This window comes from Natrix helvetica (assembly GCF_964273705.1).
Source record: "Natrix helvetica genome assembly, chromosome: 4".
Taxonomy (NCBI): domain Eukaryota; kingdom Metazoa; phylum Chordata; class Lepidosauria; order Squamata; family Natricidae; genus Natrix; species Natrix helvetica.
In genome coordinates, this window is record NC_138550.1 from 99,896,520 (window position 1) to 99,922,832 (window position 26,313).

At 40.4% G+C, this 26,313-nt stretch overlaps 1 protein-coding gene across 8 annotated transcripts in view; it reads left to right on the forward strand.

The window, feature by feature from the left end:
- Positions 1 to 26,313, forward strand: part of HIVEP1 (HIVEP zinc finger 1) — an 87,965-nt gene that overhangs the window by 51,960 nt on the left and 9,692 nt on the right. For 7 of the 8 annotated variants that reach the window (XM_081950111.1, XM_081950112.1, XM_081950114.1 and 4 more), the window contains 4 exons: positions 1,353 to 7,201; positions 17,022 to 17,149; positions 22,366 to 22,541; positions 24,211 to 24,312. In XM_081950111.1, coding sequence (XP_081806237.1) covers positions 1,353 to 7,201; positions 17,022 to 17,149; positions 22,366 to 22,541; positions 24,211 to 24,312 — 6,255 coding nt within the window. The remainder of the gene's footprint in view (positions 1 to 1,352; positions 7,202 to 17,021; positions 17,150 to 22,365; positions 22,542 to 24,210; positions 24,313 to 26,313) is intronic. The other variant, XM_081950118.1, reaches the window with a different exon arrangement.

Here is a 26,313-nt window from a genome sequence, read left to right on the forward strand (position 1 = left end):
TAAAAATTATATGTCACAGGGGCAGTGGTGGCTTCCTACTGGTTTGGACCAGTTTGGCCAAAACAACAGTGGTTTGGCAGCCTGGGTCACTGGAACCGGCAGGGACCCAGGTCTGCCACGCCCCTGAACTGGTTCTCTGGGCAGCGCTGTAGGTGCTGCCATCTTGTTTTTTGCTTCTGTGCAGTACAATTTTTGTTGCACTGCGCATGTGTGCGCAGTGTGCACCAAATGCACACGCGTGTGCAGCACACACACGAGCAAACCAGCGGTAGTGCCTGCCAGAACCCATCCCTGGGGGGGGGGCATCAGGATTTTAGAGATGCTTAGGTGGGGCATGGCCAAAAAAAGGTTGGGAACCACTGCACTACAGCAAGAGCTGATTGGTTCTAGCATGTTTCTGAGTACAATTCAAAGTGTTGTCTTTCTCCTTTAAAGCTATTCATGGTACATGTTACTTGTGGGCTTACGTCTTTTGTGAAACAATGCCATTGTAAGATTCAAGAATGTTGTTGTGCCTTCCCTCTGGAACACCCCCCACCCCCCCATCCTATAAATCTGGTGACACTGAGTATGTTGCCCTTCTGGAAGTCTGTAAAATCCTGTGTTATCCCATAGGGATTAGGAGTGAGGGTTTAGTGGAACCCAGTACAGGACAATGTTGTTGACAGAGGGTGCCTCAGCTTTTGTATTTTGTATTCAAAGTTTGTTTTATATATGTGTGTATGTGTGCTTTATTGTATTTATGCTGTTTTTATTGTTTTGCATTTGAGCCACCCAGAGTTTTATAAATAAATACAGAACATATTATGGAATATGCTTGAGTCAAACTTCATTTTAATCATATTCATATTAAATCCAGTATCCAGAGAGTTTGCATTTTTAAACTGTTCCCTCCAAATCATAAAATTATAGTGGACCATAGTTAACTGTGCATAAACACTTAGACTATTTTTATTTATTTGCTTGTTAATCAGTTATGCAAGTAGGTTGTAATGGAATAGTAAATGATGGAAGTGGAATAATAGGTATTGATACATTTCTTGTCTTTGTTTAGTCTCATATAAAAAAAAAGTGTAAGTAATATTTTGTAGAATTCAAACAGACTATAAGAAAGTGGAGACTCTGGAATTGTCCAAATTCTTGAAGTTTTATGTTGGACTGATTCTGCTGAAGCAGGTTCAGGTAAATCTGGATGAGTTACTATGAGTTTTTTAAATTACGGTAGTAGCTTAGTAGTTGCCCATTCTAAAAAGCATGGATTAAAAAGAACTGAGCATTGTGTGAGTTGAAACTGCTTTGTAAATTAAACTGCTCATTTCATGATGTGATTTTATTTCTTTGTGTTTGGGCAGACACCTCCAAGGCTATTACAAGAGGGAGCACAGACACAGTTAAAGGTGTGAAGCGAAAAAAGATTGTAGCTGAGAATCATCAGACAAAAATACCCAAATCACCTTTGAGAACTCCAGCTCAGGCAAAATCTAAAGAAAAAGTAGAAGACCATTCAGCATCTTCTAAAATACTTCCTGATACTTCAGAACTATTAAAAGAATCTCCTAGTTTGGCTTCACAAAATGGGAAACAAAATAAACAAAATGTGGGGACATTTAATAGCGAGGTAGCTATTAAAATATCTACAGCAGAGACTATACTACACACAAAACCATCTCTGTTACCTCAGTCCTTGGACTTAAATAAATGGTCAGTAAAAGAATACAGTTCAACTCAACTACATTTACCAGTGAAGAAAGGTTCCACTAGCTGTTCAAGTATATCAAAGATAGATAACAATGAATGTATTAGTTTTGTTGATTGTAATAACTTGTCCTCCTGTACCAATACTGCATTTGATGTCTTACTGAAAGCAATGGAGCCTGAACTGAACACTTTAGCACACGAGTGCCCTTCTAGTGGAATGCAGATTGATAAACTGAGACCAAACAGAACTGTTAACACCTCTTCCTCTCTTGCATCCAATACACGGAGTGCCCAAAGTCATGAGGCTTCATTACAGCAAAAAAATGTAGCTGCATCTCAGTTTTATCCTTGCACTCCACAGACTGTGCATGTAACAACATCAGGGAAGACTTCACAAGCACAGATGCACTCAGCGGCTCACTCAAAAGAACAAGTTCCCGCAAAAGCTGGACAACACAGTCAGCAAGTAACTGCATGCCCAAATTTCACTAGTTCTGTGGTACATCAACAGAATCAGGAAAATCTCAAACTCCAACATATATACAGCACAGCAGTAACGTCTTCGGTAACCTCCCAGTCGTCTGTTTCTCAGGCTTTTTGTCAAAATCACTTAGTAGCAAAGTCACCTCCTTTGTCAATTAATCCAGCTCTACTACCCAGCTCTACTGCCCAGATACCCATAGCTCCCTTGTACAATTCAGCCCAGATAGCCTCCGTTGTCAATCCTGGCGCAGAACAAATATGTAACCTCCTTAAAGTCCAGAAGCCTAAAAAAATGGGAAAATATGTCTGTGAGTATTGTAACAGGGCGTGTGCTAAGCCCAGTGTTCTCCTAAAGCACATCCGCTCCCACACAGGAGAACGTCCGTATCCTTGTGAGACCTGTGGATTTTCTTTTAAAACTAAAAGCAATTTGTACAAGCACAAGAAATCCCACGCCCATGCTATCAAAGTTGGACGTGTCGTCCAGCCAGACTCTTCCGGGATGTTTCTCTCCCATGAATCTGATAAAGCACTTAGCATTCATTCGGATGTAGAAGAAAGTGGTGACAGTGATGATGAAGGTACGGCGGATGAGAGGCAAGATGATCAAGGATCATTAGAACTGGAACCAACTCATGTAGTGAAAATCCCTTCTAATTCCGAACCCTTACGCAAAGGTAATCCCATCTCACTAAGCAACTCAGAGTATACGGTAGGCAATTCCTCACTTCAGGAGTCAACTATTCAAGCAAGAACAGCTTTACCTAAGGTCATTGTTTACCCTATAAATATGTCTCCTTCACAACATGATGGGCTCAAAGGAACAGTCCCCAGCTCTACAGTCACAAACGTGAAATCAGATATACCTTACAGTGACTTGATAAAAGATTTTGATACAAACAAATATCAGAAAAAACAAACAGATGTTTCTGAGGAACAGCCCGGAACCCCTATAGGGACAACAATACACGCACAGTTACAAAGACAACAGGCAACAGATTGTTCTCAAGAACAAGGAAAATGTCTCCTGAGCCCTAGAAGCTTAGGTAGCACTGATTCAGGCTATTTCTCACGTTCAGAAAGTGCAGACCAGACCATGAGTCCACCAGCTCCATTTCTGAAAGGACCCCCCACAACTGAAAAAGACTTAAGTAAAATTTGTGGGCCACGAATGAGCACCACAATGGTTGCTCCTGCACAGACTACTTGTCCTGATAAGTCTTTTCTTTCATCAGGTCAAATGAGACCACCTTTGGCCACAAAAACCCTTGAAGAACGCATTTCAAAATTAATATCTGATAATGAGGCAGTAGTAGATGACAAGCAATTGGACAGTGTGAAACCACGTAGAACATCCCTTTCTAGAAGAGGCAGTATTGATTCTCCCAAATCCTATATTTTTAAAGACTCCTTCCAGTTTGACCTAAAACCAATGGGGAGAAGAACAAGCTCAAGTTCTGATATACCAAAGTCTCCTTTTACGCCTACTGAAAAGTCAAAGCAAGTTTTTCTCTTGTCTGTACCAACCCTTGACTGTTTACCCATAACCAGAAGTAATTCTATGCCTACTACCAGTTATTCAGCTATACCTACCAATGTAATCCCTCCTCCACATCCACTACGTGGAAGTCAGTCTTTTGATGATAAAATTGCCTCTTTGTATGATGATGTCTTTGTGCCAGGACCTTCCCCTCCACAGCTCCAGACTGGGCACACTCGCACACTTGTTCGTCAAACAGCAATAGAAGATTCGTCATCCAGTGAAGGGCACACATTTGGACCGGCACGATCTGTAGATGAAACTTACGGATGCAGTGTATCAAATGAATTCTTAATGGCAAGAAGCAAGTCATTTGTACAAGGCTCAAATTTGGAAAAAAATAAAAAATCACATCAAGGCCGAGGAATAATGTTTGAGTGTGAGACTTGCAGAAATAGATATAGAAAACTGGAGAATTTTGAGAACCATAAAAAGTTTTATTGTTCAGAGTTGCATGGACCAAAAACCAAGGCAGCTATTCGAGATTCTGAACATAAAACTATTGCGAACAGTACACAACCACAAGTCCTTCATTACCGAGTAGCAACGTCAACTGGAGTGTGGGAGCAGACACCTCAGATAAGAAAAAGGAGGAAAATGAAAAGTGTTGGCGATGAGGATGATGAAACACCAACAAATGATACCAGTAGCCTGTCAAAGAATATTGCAGAAGTAGAGAGCCAAAATAAACCAGGAGACACTGTCTCTAAACAAGCTGCTCTCCTGGATTCATACAACACTTCAGTCCAGAGACTGGCACATGATGAGACAGAGACTCAAATCACAGAGCAAGCCACAGAGCCAAAAATGTTGCTGCATGGGAAGAGTCACAGTGTTCCAATTGTGCATGAAAAAAATGAGCTGAAAAGGCAAGGTGCTGGAATTTCTGTGATTCAGCACACAAATTCCCTAAGCCGACCTAGTTCATTTGAAAAAGCAGATTCTTTCGAAAGAATATCACCTATTTCTTTCCCAGCTAACAAGCCTGAGAAGTTCCATTCCTTGAATAATGCAATTAAAGAAGAGAAGCATCCACGCTTAAGTGCTTCCCAAAGTCTTCAGGCAGCCGAAGCAACACGGCATCAAATTCATCATGAATGTAGAGTTTCTCCTAATGAAAAGAATGCAACAGTACAGCCACTAAGACTTGTTCGCCAACATAACATACAAGTTCCTGAAATACTGGTTACAGAAGAGCCAGATAGAGACCAGGAATGCCAATGCAGTGATCTTGACAAAACAGAAAAATTCAACTGGCCTCAACGAAGTGAAACACTATCAAAGCTACCCACCGAAAAACTTCCTCCCAAAAAGAAAAGAATTCGTTTGGCTGAAATTGAGCAGTCATCTGCTGATTCAAGCTTTGAATCTACACTTTCTAGAAGTTTCAGTCGGGAAAGTAGTTTATCACGTGCATCTAGCTTCTCGGCATCTTTTGATAGAGATGAACTCACTAAGAATGAGAATGCTTCCAGAGCAGATCCTGTTAATAAATCAGTGGAATTTATCAAAATTCCTCCCTGTTCAAACACACTCAGTGTGCCTGGTCCTCATTACAGAGAAATGCGACGTGCTGCTTCTGAACAAATTAATTGTACCCAGCCTTCCATGGAAGTATTTGACTCTAGGAGCAAGAGCTTTGATTACGGAAGTGTGACTGCATCGAAACCTGCCTCACTTAAAGAGATCTCCTCTTCCAAATTGAATGCCAGTAGTGGTGGCCCTGGACATGTACCTCTTTTAGAAAGGAGGAGGGGACCTCTTGTAAGACAGATCTCTTTAAATATTGCTCCAGAAAAGAATCTGCCTGACAGTGTATCCCAGACTTCCTTGCAAACAGCTCTTCAAGCAGATACTTCAGCAGAGTCTTTTCAAAAGTTGCAAAGTTCTGAGACACCTTTGGAGGACATTTTTTCAGGTTCCCAGCACCCACAAAATTATATCAAGGCTTTGCAGGAATCAGTAAAGAGCAACAACTTTCTTAACTTTCCCTCCACTCAACAGTCTGTAGGATCGAGTCTAAATCACCATGATCAGCAGTCCTCACTGAGTCGTAATTCCCAAGCATCTGTTAAAGGATCAGCAAGTCAAAAAAATGTTAACCAGCACTGTAAGCAAGGGGATTATTTTGCACCTAAATATCAACTTCATATTAAAACCTTGCAAGTAGAACAGCAATATCCTTCAGGTCGTCTGGAAATAGCTGGCATGGATCAAACTGAGCCTTCATTAGAAATATTTAGTAAGTTAAATAATAACATGGCCAAGCCATATGTAGCACAAACTGTTCCTAATAACAACAGCAGTTCAGTTTATCAGGCAGAACCTTTTTTTGTTCCTGTACGTATTCACAGTAATATTCCATCCTATGGCTTAGCTTCTGTTGCACCCATTCCTCAAATTCTAGTTACCCAGGATCAAGTAAGCCAGCCTCTTTGCATACTAAATACTACATCAGTGACAGTAGCAAAAGACCAGGCTTCGATGCCAAAGTCCCACAAAAACAACGTGAGGTGTTTGCCGTGTTCCCAGCCAATATCTTTGTTTGAAAACTTAGTTTATGAGACGGAAGGCAAGATGCCAATTTCATTAGGATCTTTAAATCTGATTCAGAAAGTGCCGGTTGGTGGACTTTTCCTTCAACAGGAAGCCACAGCTTCAAGTAAACGCATGCTTTCCCCAGCCAATAGTTTAGACATTGCCATGGAAAAACATCAGAAACGTGTTAAAGATGAAAGTGGAGCTGTTTCTATCACAGGTGCTGTATCACTGCATCCATTGAACATTAAACCAAATGAACTTAATAAGCAAAAGAAGCCACTTTTAGTACGACAGAGTTGTACTACTGAGCCCCTCGAAAGTTTCCCATTGGATCCGGATGATGAAAGCGGTGGAGCCAATAATTCATCAGATGCCTTGTTGTCTGATTCGCCTGAATCTGCTCAGTCTAAAAGTTATTCATTTGTAAAAGACTCCTTAGAACAAGATAGTCTACCAGCTTCTGGAACCACAGACTTTGCAGGCAGAAGGCCTCATCAGTCTGTTCCGCAGAACACTCCTTCGTTTCTAAAAATTCTAGGTGACTGTCAAGAAAGGATGTCCCCAGAATTTAATGAAAACAAGAAACCCGATATCCACAGCCAAGCAAATTCTGGAACTAATTTTTCTACTGTAAATACAGGCGTTACACAGAGATTATCTTTTCCAAGCCTAAAGACAGCAACAAACTTTACATGGTGTTACTTGTTAAAAAGGAAACCAGTACATCTATTACAACATGACCAACAGTCTTCAGCTTATTCTTCCTGGTCTATCAGTCCCAACAATTCCAACCCGCTTGGTTTGCCAACAAAGATTGCACTTTCCCTCTTGAATTCAAAACAGAAAGACAAAAAATCATCTTATACTCAAGCAATAAGCACCACCTTCAAATCTGACACATTGGTTTACTCAAGCAAATGGGAGAACAACTTACTTAAGGTATTTAATAACTGCATTAACTACATTTATCTTAAACTGGGAAATTCTATGTTTAATGTATTTAAGTAGCTTTTAAAAAAAATGTGTAACAGATTTGCATTTGGGAAAAACTTGGCAGTACTCTGTATATTTTCGTATTACTAATACATCTTAACTATATTGCTATGATTGCAACATGATCACATTTCATGAGAAGCATAACTTTAGCAGTAAAAAAGCCAACTGATTGTGGAAATTTTGTCTCTGTGTGTGTATACGTACACACACACACACACAATATTTCTCTTAAATTTGCCAAATGAATTTGATTTTTTTTTAAAGTGAGATGAAATAGTAATGCCTTCAGCTACTTTATAGTGCAGTTTCCCCAAATCAAGCTTCACCATTCTAGAGGTGTGCAATAGCCAGATAATATCTGCATGAACAGATGTATTATCAGACTGAAGAAAATTTGAAGAATGTTTAGTTATTTATTTCAAACAATATATTGCTCCTTAGCTACCAATGAACAAAGGAAGCTTATAATTTTTAAAAAATACAAAACTACAAAACATACAAAAGAATGGTGTATGAGCCCAGAAAGAACATATAACCAATAACCCATCCAACGGGGGCTCAAATTTTGGTCCGATCCAGAGCCAGGTCTTTAATAACTTCCTGGACAGCATCATGGTAGAATTCACCTACATATCTAAGGAAATATTGTTTTCCAGAGGGCAGGTACCATAACAGAGAAAGCACATATCCTGGGTTCCACAAGATGACATTGCTTAAGTGATGAACTTAACATGCCCACTGCTATCTACCCATTCTTATGGAACATAATGCAATTTAGAGTTTTATGTGTTCATAGCAGCAATAATCATGATAGCGAACTCTTAAAAGTATCAAATGAAATTCTCAGTACTCAGTATATTAGTAGCATACATTCCATGAAGCACCTGCCAAAACATAGATGCTTCTATAAACAGTTGCACTAAAACTTGTTATGACAATATAAGAGTAATTTGCACACACACACAAAGTTTGTACATCAATTCTTGGAATAAGAGATCAAGAGTAATATACATTCACCTCCTACAGGTATAAATGAAATTGTCCCATTTCCACCACCATCACCCACTGATGTTTTAAACATAGTTCCAGAACTACTATTAGCTGAAGTAAAAGGTTAAATAGCTCCCCCTCTTAGAGCCTTGATTGCTAGTCAAGTTTATTTTTTGTTAATATTTCAGATTATATAAGAATTCTGACTTCAGTTGCCCAAATTGCTTAATTTACTGGAAAGAGAACGTATTTATCATTTTTTCATTTAACAGCCTCTCCTTACTCCAGCATTACTTTTGTAGCGTTCTTCTCAGTTGAAAGCTGGTAAAACCCAGGTTATAGATACTGGATTTATTGAACAGTAACTAAAATGTAGCAAATGAATAACCTTGGTATGTAATTTTTATTAGGAATGCTCAGATTAAATCTGAAAGACATAGAACAAAGAATAACTATTTGTAAACATAAATGTCATCTTCAGAAATTACATGTAATGTTCTTACAAGTTATACTTACTGGTACTTTTGAAATGCTATATGTATACCAAGTGTTAATGAGACCCCAAGCATGGAAATATTCCATATTTAATGAGGCTAATCTTTATGTAATTAATTTTTTTTGAAGTAACTGCAGAAGTTTATACTGCAGGCTTAATGCCACTATTTGTTTAGTATGTTCTTTGCCTTTTTTCTTGATAGCTCGTCATATATTTACATGAAAGGAATATGAGAGGGGAAAGGAGTTAGATGAGGGCACAGTTTAAGACTCTGAAGAAATGCAAGGTACCTACTGTCAGAAAGTTGCCTCTGTCGTTCTATTTTTCCCTTCGGAGTCCTAGTGAGGAAGAAGCAGTGATTTTGACTTCAGTAAAAGGCAAGAGGAGTTAGCTTCCTTTCATTTTACTCTCATTTGGATTAGAGTATTGTAGATTTCATAATGCAGGGGTGTCCAAACTTGGGAACTTTAAGACTTGTGGACTTCAACTCCCAGAATTCCCCAGCCAGCCATGCTGGCTGGGGAATTCTGGGAGTTGAAGTCCACAAGTCTTAAAGTTCCCAAGTTTGGACGCCCCTGTCATAATGATTGAAGTGAGCATTCTAGCTGACTTTGTCTAGATTAGTTGTCTGTTTAGTATTTGGATAGAAGACCATTAGAAAATTCCTGGGGAGTTGGCGGTAGTGAATGTATTGCGGTCAAGAAAACTTTATGGCTTTGTTTATGCAGTTAGCAGGAATCAAACTTGACTTGAGAGCATTTTTATCTTTTGAAGCATATACACTGTTAGTAAAAGTCATACTAGTCAATGGAATTTACTAGAATGCATTGGCTATTAAGCATTCTATAATCTATATCTTTTTCTTTCCTCCTTTGTCCAATATCATTTCATTTTGTTTCATCTCCATCCTATTCTATTTCATGCACATAATTTTTCTTTCCTGTTTCTGGCTAGTCTTTCCACTCATTCTGTCTTCACTGTTTCTTGTTTCTTACTGTTTCGGTTGATGTATAAGTGTGCAAATATATACACTATATATGTGTATGTAATGTACGTATGCATATGTGGTGTGTGTGTGTGTATGTAGGTAGAAAGAGAGACAGAGAAACAGAGAGAAATACTATAGATAGTAGCTGGATAGCATAGTGGTTAAAGTGTCACATTTTAATGTGGGAGACCACAGTTTGACTCCCAGCTGGTACCTACATTACAAGTAGAGTTCCTTTGGCAAATATTTCCTAATGGTTCACCTGTTTACCTTATATAAGGGTACAAACTAAGGGAGTCACACCAGCTCAGACATCACCAGAATTAACGAAGTCTGTGCTAGATATTGGGGAATCAGGACAATCTGATGATAAGTGGGCTACTGGAACAAGTCATACATGCATGAGGCAAAAGATTTGGAATTGATGGAATGCTACTACAACAATAGACCTAATGAGTAGGGACATATGAAATGTATAAGGGAACTATGAATGGACAGAAGACCTACATCCACGCTAACCAATAAACAGCTAGTTACCCAATACTTCAACTGCTGTTACAACTTGAATTGGATCAACTATATATTACATCCTGGGCTCAAGGAAATCCCAAAGAACAACTGGATGTGCAGCCAACACCTAAAGATGGAATGTTACTGCCATCCCTTCTATTACAGAGCACTGCAGCTGATACAAGGCATAAGACCATGGATAAATTAACTATAGTCAGCCCTCAAGACTCATTACTGAGACTCTTTGGAACAGTACCATCAGTTAGCATGCTAGAAGATGCTAGTAGATCCTTCATGGCAATCCCTACTACCAATGAACTGGTGTACAGTACAAATCAAGGAGAGAAGCAACATAGAGCTAAGGAGAAATTTCCTGACAGTTAGAACAATTAATCAGTGGAACAACATGTCTCCAGAAGTTGTGAATGTCCCAGCACTGGAAGTTTTTAAGATGTTGGATAACCATTTTGAAATGCTATAGGGTTTCCTGCCTAAGCAGGGGGTTGGACTAGAACACCTTCAAGTTCCCTTCCAACTCTTATTCTATGATGAATTCTATGACAGAAATTCTGGAGATGCTTGATTACACAATCAAGAGAAACAACAATACACAAAATCAGAATCAGAAAGAGAGAGAAGGTATGTTGGAGGCAAGGATCAAGTCAACATAAAGAGAGGTTAATCAGCTGGTGGAACTATATAAGAGTATAGGCTTCAGCTACTGAAAACAAATGCAAGGGCTGACTTCTTCTGACGCCCTAGGGACCCTAAACAAAAGCTCAAAGAACTGACACTAGGCTAAGAAAATGCACTAGAGAATCAGAGGCCAAGATGATAAAATGACCTGTTCTCTCAAGAACTATCTAAAGTGTACCCCCAACTACAATGTAACAACACATTAAGAGCAAAGTCACTAAGAACAGAGACTGAATAGTACTGGAAGAACATATGAGAGAAAATAAAAATATATAACACCAGTGCAAAATGGCTGTAGGACCTAAGAGCAGACCACAGCCATTTTCCAGAACAGGAAGCAGTCGCCGTTACAGTAATAGACATCCAACAGTGGGTCAAAACATGAAGATCCAGAGAGCACCTGGCAAAGATGCGATTCACATTACTGTCTAAAGAAACGAACAGCAGTGCATGAATGTCTAGTTTGCATAGATGAACCTAGATTGGCTAACATAAGGAAGGACAGAGCTGATCATGAAAGACCCCACAAGGAAGCAGTACTTCCAACTGTAGGTCAATAACTTGCCTCCCAACAACATGGAAAGTCCTACTAGGCATTATAGAGAGAAGTTTTGGGATCATATGTGTCAGTTCATGAACACACACAGGTTAGGGTTAGGGTTAGAGGTTTATACATAGAGGTCTAAGCAGATGGATGGAAGGTCTGACTAAACCACGGGTGGTGGTAGATAAGGACCAGAAGGTAGCAGTGGTGATGACTATATTGGTGCCAAGCAACATCAGGCAGAAGGTATCTTCAAAGATGAAAATGTACCAGGCCCTCAAGGAGAAACTATAGATGATGCGAAAAGTAACAACCAGAGTATCCCACTGGTGATAGGAATACTTAGAGCTGTGATTCATAAACTGAGAGTGTGGCGTCAACAGATCCCAAGAACAACACCAGAGTTCAGGACTACTGTAGAAATAGCTAAGATATTACGCAGAACCCTCAAACTCTCAGGCCTATTTTAGAGGATCTGAGATTGAGAAAGACAATCTCAATCTCACCCATAGGGGTGAGAATTTTGTATATGTTTAATGTAATTAACTTTTGGAGAAGTATCTTAAATCCAGCATTTAAGAAAAATTGAATATCCCATACTGGTTTTTAATAAAAGTAATCATTATGATGATGTACATACATATTACATAGTACATAATCCAAATTCTGATTCCAAAAATGATACTTGTGGCCAGATAAACACACACAAGAGTAATAAGTCACACCGGGAGTCAGTACCAAGCCTGTCAAAGCTGTAGAGCATGGTAGTTTTGCTTTGCCTGAGCCACATTGAGTGAAGAATTGTCTTGGGTCATCACATATAAAACATATAATATAGTTAATATTTATAAATTGCATAATGTTAAACGTTTATGATCTTGTGGGACCTCATTACTAGCTATCCAGGGCCACATGTGGCCTGTGGGTTGGGCACACAATAGTGTCTACCATTCAGGAATAGAAACTTGACACATAAGAGTAAATATCTACCAGATATTCAAACTGCAAGGATATTTGAACATATAGAGTGATAAGCTTAACATTATACTGGAGTCATAAGCATAACATTATACTGGGGCTCACTCAGTATACATTATATTACAAACTGAAGTCATTTAGCTGAATTAGTTTATAGTATAGCTTCATTTCTTTGTTTTTTCTTTTTGCTATTATGAGGCATTTGAAAGAAAAATAGAAATAATGTAAATAAATAAACAAGAAAAATGCAATAAAGTGCAAATAAATAAACAAAAAATTTAAAATGTCACAGAGGTAATTTTTAAAATATATTATTAGTTATTATGAACAGCTGAATATATTACATGGTATAAAAAGATTTAAAATTACCCCATTAGTTAAGATCTAAGCTAAACCTGATGGTCAACACAATATAAATCACTGATAAGATTATGCACTATAATACATTCAATCAATATTGCTAAGCATATGTATTCTATAAACCTGAAATCACAGAGAAACCCAAACGCTGGATAATTGTATGAATTCAATTATACAGTAATCAATATTATAAATAATAATAGTTATTAAGTTGTAGTCAAGGAATGGTTTCCAGTTTATGGGATACCTCCATTTCAAGCGGCTCCCTTAGGTAATGGAGTATTCATGTAGATTGAGTCAGTCAGTATACTGGGAATCTAGGTGAGAATCTTTGAGAGACAATCTTAGGCTTAAACATACTGATTTTGTCCAGGGTCCATATGGTTTAGGCATAGGTTTATAGGAAAGGAACTTTTTGACTGTTAAGTCAATAATTAGAGATCTTATTCTCAAAATTATTGGAAATATTGATGGAAGTTACCTATATTAATAGAATATCTAGTGAAGTTTTTGATTTTTGATTTAAATATATGTACAGGTAAACCTTGAGTTATAACCATTTGTTTAGTGACTATTCAAAGTTACAACACCACTGAAAAAGGTGACTTATGACGGTTTTTTTAACACTCATGACTATTGCAACATCCCCATGGTCATGTGATCAAATTTTGGACGCTTGGCAATTGACATGTATTTATTAAGGTTGCAATGTCCTGGGGTCACATGATCATCTTTTGCAAACTTCTGATTAGCAAAGTCAGTGGGGAAGCCAGATTCATGTAACAACTAACTTAACAGCTGCAGCGATTCACTTAGTAACTGTAGCAAGAAAGGTTGTACAATGGGACAAAACTCACTTAACAACTGCCTTGCTTGGCACTGGAAAATTTGGGCTCAATTGTCATAAGTTGAGACATACCTGTATACAAGGCAAGTTTGTCATTCACGTACACCCTAGAATTTCTGTTCTTTCTCTTACTACAGAACCAACATTCTTTCGGTCATCTTTATATTTGTTATACTAGATATGGCTATTGTTGTATGTGAACTCTATGCCAGCACAGGATGAGATATTATCCCCCCCCCCCCAAAAAAAAATACTTCAATTTCCTCAATGTGGAATTACCTCAGCTCAGACTAATTCCATAGGATTAGAGGATTCATTGGTAAGATCATCAGCAATCATGCTTCTTGACTCACTAAATTAGTTATGGGAAATAAATGGAAAATACAGTCTGGTTTATTTGCATAGTTTGTGTAGATTGCAGAATATAGTTTTCCTTGACAAAAACATTTGGGCTGTAATGTAAGGAACACATACATCCTCTTATGACTGATGTCATCTTTCAAGTACCAGAAAGTAAGGAACTTATAAAATATTATTTTCATTTGGGGGCCGTTTTGAGGGAGCAGTGCAGTATTTCTTTTTTAAAAAGGAGAACATTCCCTGCCAGAATAGTGGTCTTTTAAAGACTATATTTGATGTTACAGTTCGCTGCTTGTCTTTTCCCTGAACTACTGTATCCTTGTGCTGATTAAAACCCCATTAGGATTAAGTGATAAATGATTTGAAAATGTGAAATTTACAGTCAATCAGGATTACGTGCATGATGATACCAGTGAAGGCTATAAGATTTCAGTAGAAAACTGAAAACAATAAAGAAGAAATCATTATGAATTTTTAAAAAATCCTTTTTAAAAGCTCTGCCCAAGTCTGTAGAATTGAATTTGTTTTGACTACAAAAATTATTACTCAAAATATGAGTACCTTCCACTTAGTCGTAATTCCAATGCATTTTGAATGCATATGCTCTTTTCTGATAGTTCATTCTTTTAACTAGCCTGGCCTGGATAACTCAGCTTTCCAGATGCTAATTGCCCTATATGTGTGGGCCTGTTTATTTCTGGGAATTCTACAAGTTAAAATCTATGTATCTGAATTGACCTCAAGATGGAGGAAACAAGGATATATGTTCAAATAAAGAACTAGCCTTGTACTTGCTAGTACCTGAATTACCATGTTTCTGAACTGCATTATTTTCTAGCTTCGGTAATTTAGGTGATATTGGATACAATCATAGTTTCCTTTGTAAGATATCAAGATAAATAATATGAATAAATACAGTGGCAAAGAGTAAGAACAAATTTGGTTATTGTCAAAGAATCAGAATTTCTAAAAACTTATCTTTAACTTTTGGTTAGCATAGCTTGAAAACAAGTTTTCTATTTTGCATTCACTGCCTGCCTATGAATATTATAATTAACAGCCATGAATTGCAGTCAGGAGCCAAAAGATTTTACATAAATGCTATCTACAGTGGTCTCAGTTTTTGTTCCCAATTAATATGGGGCAAAGTAGCGAATCAAATAAAATTTTACTATTGTTCATATTGAGGCCATTGATTGGCCTAAACAGCAACAGTATTTCCTATCACTAGTATAGCTGTAAATATTTGTGGATGAATTGCACAATAAATAAAATTATGCATGATTAAATGCCTACCCCACCTAATGTATTCCTTCTGTTGAGAATACAGCATCTCAGCCAGCATGGGCCATACAAGCTAGGATTCCTGGAAGTTTTCCTGGTGTTAATAAAAGTAGTATACTACACACAGTCATGAACAGGACATGAATCGAAAACGCTGCATGGATGGTACCCCAAACTTGGTACCTAATGGAAGTGGGTATTGTACTGTCTGCAGTATAATATAGACAATCATTAGGAATGAGGATGGAGCTAAGTATGTATTATTCATTATTTCTTTGTAGCCTTTTTATCCAGTTCTTGAACAAAAAGTCCAGTCAATGCTAAAGACATCAAAGAGCAGAAAAATGGGTCGTAGAAGGAATAGAGAGTAAAGCACAGCTTAGTTTTCTTTTCTTAGTATGATAACCTTATCCTATATATATGTAATGGCAGAGGAGTAATAGATGTACACATAAGGTTTTGCTCCAAGAAAAGCTGACTTGACCTAACTATGAACGCTAAAAGTTGATCAAAATATTTGGCATAATTTATTGTGCATTTACTGGTAATACGATAAATAGTTCTAGAAATTGTATGTTTTGATTTGTAGAGAGAAAATTCTCCATTCATCGATCTAATATCACTAGGTGTAGCCTATACAAATTTCGTGTTTTTTCTAACAGTCCTATCAGAAATATGAAAATAATTTTCCAATATAGTGAAATTCCACACCCATATTTTACATCTGTTTTACAATGTATAAATTATAGGATACATCCCTGTCTTGAACTATGTAGACAGATTTTTTTATCTGTGCATACATAGGAGAGACTAGGCCTGTGGTGGTGAAGTGGCACACAGAGCCATGTTGCCTGGCACGTGCGGCGTCAACTGTTCCTTTTTCGGGTTTCTGTCGCACATGCGCGCACGATGATCAGCTGGCTTTCGTGCGTGCGGCAGTGCCGGAAATGGAAAGAGATGGTCTTTCATTTTCTGGCATGAGCATATGTGCCAGCCAGCTGATCATCACGCACTCATGCGTGACAGAAACTGGAGGACTAGCTGGCCACTGCACATGCTCACACCGGAAACCAGAAGTTCATTTTCTGGCGCACACATGCTCCCTGGGCAGCTCCTCTTCTGGGTTGTGCCCCGGCGAGCATGTGTGCTCTGTCAAAAAGGTTTGCCACCACTGGACTAGGCCCTTGAATACAAATTTTAATAACATACAGTATTTCTCTGTGATAAATCTGATATGCAGCAACAGGGGCTTACAGAAGGAGCATAATGCATATATGTAAGGTTCCTTTATTTATAAAAGGAATAATTCCATTCCTAATTGCATTAATGATTAATCTCGTTGTAATCAGTGGTGCTTCTATCTACATAAACGTACTTTGTCTCAGGTGGTGATCCTATAATTTGAACTAAGGATAATTATTTTCCATCTAATATAGAAAATGTGTGTTGCTTATGAAAGCAGTCTGACAGCTGATATTGATGGATGTATCAATCATGTTAAAAAGGCATATTAAATCAAAATGTAAAAATAACTGATTTGTAATGTATACATGCATTCTGAATTAGTTAAGATTAGATGCACAAATGGATTGGATTGTACCCTACTTATAGAATAATTTTGCCTGAAGTGGTAGGTTTGATTTCTATGCTACTACAAATGCTACTAATCTGCTAGTTAAACTTGTAAGAGTTGATTTACATTTATCTCAGCAGGCATTAGTTAAACAAAAGGCAGCAAAGAAATTCAGCAATAAAGAAAACTCTGAACTAAGTACTGATCAAGATATTGAGAACATAGCCAAAAATGAGCCAAGAAGAGTTAAAATATTTGATGGAGGGTGAGTGTTTTATTTTCCCTAAAAGTGCTATAACTTTTGATTATTTTGAACTGAAATCTGATTATTTCACCCTCTGTTTTTGTGAAATAAAATTTGTATTGCATTATGCGGAATTGATTGTTTTAGCACAATTTCCAGCAAATCTGTTGAACAGCTTTTGGGGTAGAACTTAGATAACAGGCATCTGAGTCTTTTATAGTGAAGTAGAAACATTTGTCAGTTTGAATGTATTATGTCATTGTGGGTGCATCAAGTCACAAAACTTGAATTTTCAGGAAAGCAAATTCATGAGCTTAAAAGAAGTGTAGCTTGGTGAAAAATAAAAGGCCTAACTCAGAGCACAAAAGTGTAATGGCAGTAGAGAAGTCACATTCCAGTGTTCAAAATCACATTGCCCCAAAACAAACTATTTAATTAAAAATACACTGTGATTTTTAAGAAAACACATGCACATAAATACATACAGAACTTGCAAGCAAAGCATCCCACTGTGCTTTCTCTTCAATAATCTAGGACAGTGCTTTTCTACTTGGCAACTTTTAGATGTGTCTGGAGAACGGACGTTGGTCTTACCTGAACGTCCATTTTCGGAGGATTAGAGGGAGGGGTAACCATGTGGGTATTATCACAGCCTGATTGGTCCATAGACTGAGAGAAAGCTGATAAAGGCTCCTGCCTTCCCCTTTACTTCCCAGTTTCCTTGAAGATGAAGGTTTTACAGCACCTGCAGAAAGGAAGCACAAGAAGACCCAGGAGCCTCCCTGCCCTCCCCCGGCCCCAGCTAACTACCTAGGGCGGGAAATTACCCCTCCTTCTAATCCTCCGAAAATGGACGTTCAGGTAAGACCAACGTCCGTTTTCCGGTGGATTCGAGGGAGGGGTAACCACGTGGGACATACCCAAGCTACGTCCCAGGGAGGGAAAACTAGGGCCCTGGGGGAGGGTCAGCCACCACCCTCTGTAGGACCCTACGACCAAAGGATGCCTCCGCGGAGGCAAAGGAGTCCAAACGGTAATGGCGAATGAACGGAGTCGGGGAAGCCCAAGTGGCAGCCCTGCAAATGTCCTCAAAGGGAGCCCTGGTTGCCCATGCTGCCGAGGTGGCTGCACTCCGAGTCGAATGGGCAGTGATACCCGATGGGGGAACCCTATCTGAAGCCTGGTAGGCCACCTCAATGGCCTGGCGAATCCATCTCCCTATGGTAGCCGAGGAAACCCTAGCCCCAAGGGACCCCGGCTGAAAAGAAACAAACGGCCTCAGACCTACGCACCTCCTCCGTCCTCCGGAGGTAGACTCGTAAGGCCCGGCGAACATCCAAACGGTGCCAGAGGCGTTCCCTTTCGTGGGAAGGAGCTGGGCAAAAATTAGGGAGAACAACTTCCTGAGCCCTATGAAACGGGGAATTCACCTTCGGGAGAAAGGAAGGGTCAAGGCGGAGAACCACCCTATCCAGGTGAAAAATACAAAGGTCGTCCCTGGAAGACAGGGCGCCTAACTCTGAAATGCGTCTAGCCGACGTGATGGCCACCAGAAACGCCACCTTGAGTGTCAGCAGTCGCATGTGCACCGACCTGATAGGTTCAAAAGGAGAACCCGTAAGGGCTCTGAGGACCAGGGGGAGATCCCAAGTGGGAAATCTGTGAACGGGAGGGGGGTGAATATTAGAAGCCCCCTTAAGAAACCTTTTGATAAGCGGGGAGTGTGAAAGTGAAAAGGACCCCTCCCCCTTCAAAACCGTGGCTAGGGCGGCCACCGGCCTGCGCAGAGTATTGGGCGCTAGGCCGCCCTCCAGACCCTTCTGCAAGAAGTCTAGGACATTAGCCACAGAGGCCCTGGTGGGATCTAGGCCTGACGGTGTGCACCACCTAACGAAGGCAGACCAGGTGGAATTATAAATCCTGGTGGTGGAGGGACACCTAGCCGCCTCCAAGGTCTCGATGACATTGGCGGGCAGGTGGGCCTCCCTCAGGAGCAGCCGCTCAAGTGCCAGGCGGTCAGGTGGAGCCACTGGGGCTCCGGATGTATCAAGACCCCCTGGCACAAGACAACCTCCTCCCGAGGAATCCTCCATGGTTGGGACACCGAGAGGAGCACCAGGTCTGCGAACCATGGTCTCCTGGGCCAATAGGGAGCCAGGAGGATGACCTGAGCCTTCTCTAACACTACCTTCCTGATGGTCCCTGGGATAAGGGGAATGGGAGGGAAGGCATAAAGAAGGCCCTGAGGCTAGCGGCTCCGGAGCGCATCCGTCCCTTCTGCTGACCGGCACTGGAAACGGGAGAAGAATCTCGGGAGCTGTGCATTGCGTGGCGTGGCGAACAGGTCCACCAGCGGGTCGCCGAATCTGTGGCAAATCTTCCGGAACAGCTGTGGATGGAGACTCCATTCGCCGTTGTCGAGTGTCGCACGACTCGGCCAATCCGCCTGATGATTGGAGACCCCGGAGATGTGTTCGGACACCAGCGACTCTAGATGCGTCTCCGCCCACTCCCCCAGTCTCAGCGCCTCTAGCCAGAGAGCCCGGGAGTGCGTGCCCCCCTGACGGTTGATGTGGGCCTTCGTGGCAATGTTGTCCAATGTTGTAGGGCCAGACGTGCCGCCTTCAGCTCCAACCAATTGATGTTGTGTTGGAGATCCGATACGGACCAGCGGCCCTGCGCCATCCTGGTCCCCACCAGCGCTCCCCAGCCGAACAGGCTGGCGTCTGTCGTCACCTTCACCCTGTCCGGTTCCCAAAACGTGTTGCCTCGATCTAGGGCAGGAGACAGCCACCACTGGAGAGACACTTGGACTGATGCAGGAAGCTGCAGAGACCTCAGGGAGTTGCTCATCCTCTTCCTCTGGTAAGGGATCAAGACCCACTGCAATGGCCGCAGATAGAGCCGGGCCCACGGAACCACGCCGATGCAGGAGACCATCTTGCCAAGTAGCTGAGACAAGGTCAGGATGGAAACTGACTGACTTCTGCGCACTCTGCGTACGAGCTGCCTGAGACTGGAGAGCCTGTCTGGGGAAAGCTGAACCATCCCTGTCCCTGAATCTATCACCGTCCCCAAGTGTAAGAGGCGTGTGGACGGGGTGAGATGACTCTTGGGGAAGTTTATGGAAAACCCTAGGGACTGAAGGCACCTGATGGTGAACTGGAGGTCGAGGGTGGCCTGGGACAAGGATTGTGCCTGGACCAAGACATCGTCCAGGTAGCATTGGAGCCTCACTGGCTTTGAGCGCAGGTGAGCCGCCAATGCCGCCAAGACCTTCGTGAAGGTGCGTGGCGCTGAGGCCAGCCCGAAGGGTAGAGCCCGGTATTGAAAATGGCGGTCCCCGTGGGAGAACCGCAGGTATTTCCGGTGGGCTGGGAGGATGGGGATGTGAAGATAGGCCTCGGTCAGGTCGATCGAGGCCATGTAGTCCCCCCGCCTGACCCCTTGGAGAATGGACCTGAGGGAAGACATTTTGAAGCGTCTGTAAAGGAGGTACTGATTGAGACGCTTGAGATCTAGAATCGCCCTCCAGCCCCCCGAACTCTTCGGAACCACGAATAAGTTTGAATAGTGGCCTAACCCGCGCTCTGCGGTTGGAACGGGTTCGACCGCCTGAATCTCGAGGAGATGTGCCACTGCGAGATCCATGAGTCGACGCCTTTCCGGGTCGCGAGAGGGGTTGAACGTTCTGAACAAGTTCGGAGGGGTGGAAAGAAACTCCAGTCTTAGGCCGAACCGGACGGTGGCCCTGACCCAGGCGTCTGTGGTAACTTCGTCCCACTGATCCGCATAGTTTGCCAGACGGCCGCCTATGGGAAGACTCGGATTCGAGTCATTTCCCTCTGCGGAAGGGGCGCCCCCCCCCCACGAAAGGTTATCAAAAGCCCTGGTTCTGGGTCTGCTCACGTGTGGCTCTCCCCCTTCTGCAGGAGCACATTCAGAATCCTGGGGAAGATTAGCTTCCTGCACATTTGCCCTTGTTCCACTCACGTGTCTTCACTGCACAATGAAAGCAGCTGGCAATAAGCGGGGTTCGCTGGCTGCTAACTCTCTCTACTGAGGAACTGCAGCTGCAATTCGCACCGGAGGTATGCGATGCCCATGAGGTGCGAAAACAAAATGGCCGCCGCAACTCTGAATAAAGGGAAAACAAAATGGCCGCCGCAACTCTGAATAAAGGGAAAACAAAATGGCCGCCGCAACTCTATGGTAAAAAATGGCCGCCCATAATATTCAGTGGCCTGTGTAAATAAGACCACGAGGAGGCTCCCGAAAGGGAGAGAAAACCTCCTCCTTCCAGCCCCAGCTTCCAGAAAATTTGCGGCTTTTTTAAAACGCCGCTCCACACACAACTTTTACTGCAGAGGCTCCTCTGCATTAACGAGCCTCCGCATGCCTCAAAACACGCGCGCGTCCCTTTAAGGGAGCCGGGACGGCGCGAATCAAATTTTCGCTGCTCCAGCGGCAGCGGGCGGCTAACGGGGCTCTTCATGCGCTTTTAACAGCGCCAGAACTGCCAGCGGCAGTTTCCCAGCTGCGGTAAGTTGAATCCGACACCCCCGCACCCCAGGGACCAGTTCGAATCCAATGGCCCACGGGGGGAGGCGAGGCTGCCCCACGGGGCCCTCCCCCAGCCGCTTGGACAGTAGAACTGTCTCTGGGCCGCAGCCTAATTTGGAATTTAAAATGTCCAATTAACCGAATTAATTGTTAATTCCCATAATATTAGAAATTTTATTCCTACCAGTAGATGAATTACTCAGCACTAGGACCGAAAGACTGAGAGGAAACTGGGAAGTAAAGGGGAAGGCAGGAGCCTTTATCAGCTTTCTCTCAGTCTATGGACCAATCAGGCTGTGATAATACCCACGTGGTTACCCCTCTCTCGAATCCACCGGAAAACTTTTAAATCTGACTGGGGAATTCTAGGAGTTGATATTCACACATCTCAGTTGCCAAGTTTGCAAAAAACATTGCTCTAGAACGTTTCCTGACACTCCAAATTTGGTATTCTCCCCCATCCCCCCGCCTTTTTTTTTAACCAGACTGTAGTGCTGGGCTGCTGTTCTCACATTTTCAAATTGTAATTTTTAAAAAAGGAACTTTTAAAACATTGCAACATCAGAGTTGATGAGCTGATTTCTATTTCAAGTGTTTTCCAAATTCCATGCCTAACATTTATTCCCATAATACTATTGCTCATATTAGAATTTTTTTTGTCCCATTTAAACTAGATATAAATCAAATGAAGAATATGTCTATGTTCGCGGGAGAGGAAGAGGAAAATATATATGTGAAGAATGTGGGATACGCTGTAAAAAGCCCAGCATGTTGAAGAAACATATTCGCACGCATACAGATGTCCGGCCATATCACTGCAATTATTGCAATTTTTCCTTCAAGACTAAAGGTAGTCCAGTTATGGATCATTGTTTTGGGTCCCCTCCATCCCCAGGTTGCTTCAGCAGATATTTTTCTGCTTGACATGTCATATTTAAATTAATACATGATCAAGATTTTCTGTAAATTATATAGACTTTATAAATGATAAACTATATAGAGATTTTTGCAATTTTTAAAACTCTTGCTTCAGGATTTAGAAGGTTGTTATAAAGCTATGAGAACTTCAAAAGAATTTATAACGGGCCATGTCTATTACTTAAGTATGAATAAGACTTTCCTTGCCTGCCAAAACACCCAGGAGGAATTTTGGGTACAGAAGAATCTGCCCCTTTTGAGAACACATCCTGTATATAATTGGTCATACAGCCATTTATCAGGCAGACATACCCTGCAATGGTATTGATTTTACAGTTTTCATTCTTGCAATTAATTCAGGCTTAGCTCATTATTACAAACTATAATGGTGCTGATTTGGGTAAGCTACTATTTCTTCTGTTTTTTATAAGGAGTTACTGTAGTCAAGGATGTATAAGAAAAATGTAAGAACATTTTGAATACATTTGATCACCCAAAATACTGAATCATTATCTGTGAACAAATAATTAGCACTGTGTATTAGGGGCATGCTGATGTCTATTTGTTCTGCCATAAGTCTAGATAGTTAAAAAAAGAAATTAACCTTTTTGTAAATTATATAAAAGTGAGATGACATTCACATCAGAGCTTTTGTGTAATTCTGCTCCCTCATAGCATTTAACAGTAACAAACTGCTTTATTTTATTGCTTATTTTAATTAAAGGAAATGCAAATATAAAGTTCAAATTTTATGAAACTATAGAAGAAAAGTTATTGCATATTATAAAATTGTTTTTTTTTTAATTATGTCAAAGCTTGTTACAACTTTAAATAAAGCTAATCATTGTACAGTATAAGAAGCACTGCAAAAATATCAGTAAAACAGCAAATTCCAGAAAATCAGCAACAGTCTGCGTTATTTTCCTTTAAAAGTCTCCTTCAAATCAAGCTTAACTCCTGGTGTCTTACAGATAGATATAGTTTTTTTTGACAACAGTGTAGAAATAGTTACCCATTACCTTTTTAACCACTGTTACATTTATAAGCCTTATTTTGCTTAGTCTAGGACAGAGCAATCTTAAACACTCAAAGAGCCACAAAAGTCCTAACCAAAAGCCCACCCGTTCAATTCTGGAGCCGACTGGAAGTCTAGTTCCCCCACCATAGAGTCTCCTCCTAGTGCAGCATCCTTTTTCCTCTGATGACCGGAAGTCTGGTTCCCCCACCATAGTCCCCTCCTTGCATGGCTTCCTTTTTCCTCTACCTGTCCTAACTGAAAACCCTAACCGTAACCCTAATAATTGTGGAGCCGACCAGCAACAGGGAGCCGCAGCAGAGGGATGAAAGAGCCACATGCAGCTCCAGAGCCATGGGTTGCTGACCCCTGGTCTAGGAGTATCAAAAATAATGTTAAAATCCTTGGGAGCAAAAGTAATTTATTGACTTCCTATAAGTTTCTATAATTTATTATAAAGCTATCACAAACCAAAGGATCCTATATGATATGTGACAACTGGCATGCCTATGGTCACGGTCCTGTGCTGCTGTGCATTCAACTTTAAAAGTAAAACAGTACATAATTGGTTTTGTTTTTATTTTAGGAAATTTAACAAAACATATGAAGTCCAAAGCGCATAGCAAGAAGTGTATGGATTTGGGAGTCTCAGTGGGATTAATAGATGATCAAGATCTAGAAGACTATGGTAAAGATGTTCATAATTCTTAATATTTCAATTGCATATTTGTGGTTGTGATATTTCCCTTTTTCTGCTCAGGCTTCCTGTTCAGCTGCTTTCATGGAAGAAGCATTTCAGATACATTGCACAGCCAATTCATTTAGGGTTCACATGCATTTCAATTGGTACACTTCTGAAATTTAATTTACTTACCAATTTTTTTTTAGTAATAACATTGGAAAAAGATACTGAAAACTCACAAGCCTCCATTTAATTCAACTTGAATGAATTAAATCCAATTTAATTCTGACTGATCTAAACAATAAGATCAAAATCTCTATTTTGAGATCCTAATTTGAGTCATAGGATAGAGCATATTAGATAGAGGATACTTTTATCCATTGAGGTATATAATACATTTAATTAGAAGTCTCACAAAAGATGATCCATATACATGTTCATAAGCTACCCCAGAATTGCATCTGGACAAGATGGACGGCACCTAAATCCAGTAAATAATGTAAATAAATAAACAAATTGCAAAATGTACATACAGGGATTCAAAAGGAGAGGTTATTGTTTAAATAGACCCCATGAATTAGGATCTAAAGCAAAATTTCCTACTCTCCACAACAACTTTACCAACCTGTTACTCTTCAACTGGCCTTCAACTGACAAAATTCCAAAGGTTATACAGTTTGACAATTAGGGAAGGGATATCAGACTGGGGAAAGTTATGTAGAATATGAAAATACTGCACTTTGTTAAGTATATATCAAATATTTAGATCTGAATATATTAATTTACACATCTAAATCTCAGAAAGATGCACCCATTGTCCAAAATCTACCAACAAATATGAAGGCTTAGTTTACGTATCCTACAAAATAACCTAATAAGGAGATGACAAAATAGTATTAATCTTCGCTAGTATTCGCAAACATTTTTGGATCAATTAAATTTTTTGAGAAGAGCCACATTTTAAACATTTTTGAAGTTCAGATCGAATTGTGAGTGACCTGAAGCTAGTCCTGGATATACTTTTATAGAAATTCCATGGAATTCAACAGAAACCTCTTCCAAATACATGAATTTGGCATTGGGCATTTTGTTATCTGAATGGAATGTGCAATGAAAGCTTGGGCAAGCACTGTGGAAAATGATACGGCTAAGTTGTACTATATCACGTTGAATGGTTCACCTAACCTGACAGCTTAGCTCAGAAGCCAGCATTCCAAACATATTAACCTTATATTTTGGGTGGGAAGAACATTCTTTAGATCAGAAGATGAAAGATGGAAGGGTGATTGGGAACATAAAAGGGAAACTAAGTGGTATTTACTAATACCCAAATGATAGCAAATCTGAAACCAGAAAACATCACACTATCTACCAATCCTGCTGTTCTAAATCCTCCCAATCTTTAATCAGCAAGTCTCACAAAACCAAATTGAAACACTATGACAACTATGATGGAAAGTTCCCAAATTATTGTTGACCAACAATAGCTTTTCTTTTAAAAGATACATTCTAGTTCCTCTTTTCACTCAACTGTCCAATCTCAAAGTTATTCTTCTGCTTTAAAATATAGGAAATAAGAGACATAAGGATGAAGAACAGCTAATAGAGTGGCTTAAATTTCTATCTGAGCATTAGCCTTGTTTTACTGTCAATTCTTATGAAATAGATAAGAAAGACTGAAAAAATACTAGAAAAAACAATCCATATATTTAACAAAATATTACTATTAACAAATCCATAATTTATGCTGTGTGAAACCATTGTCTACAGTGGTCATTTATGTAAATGACGGTTTCCAGCAAAAAAAGTTGCAAGTTGTAGTCACATAACTGTGGGATGCTAGAAATGGGTGTAAATGTGTGTCAGTTGCTGTCCAAATGTAACTACATGACCGCAGGGGTGGGGCAGGTGTCAGAACTTCAAATCTGAAGTATTTTTTTTGCAAATCCATTGTAACTTTAAATGGTTGCTAAGCAACTCGTGGTAAATCAAGGACTACCAGTATCC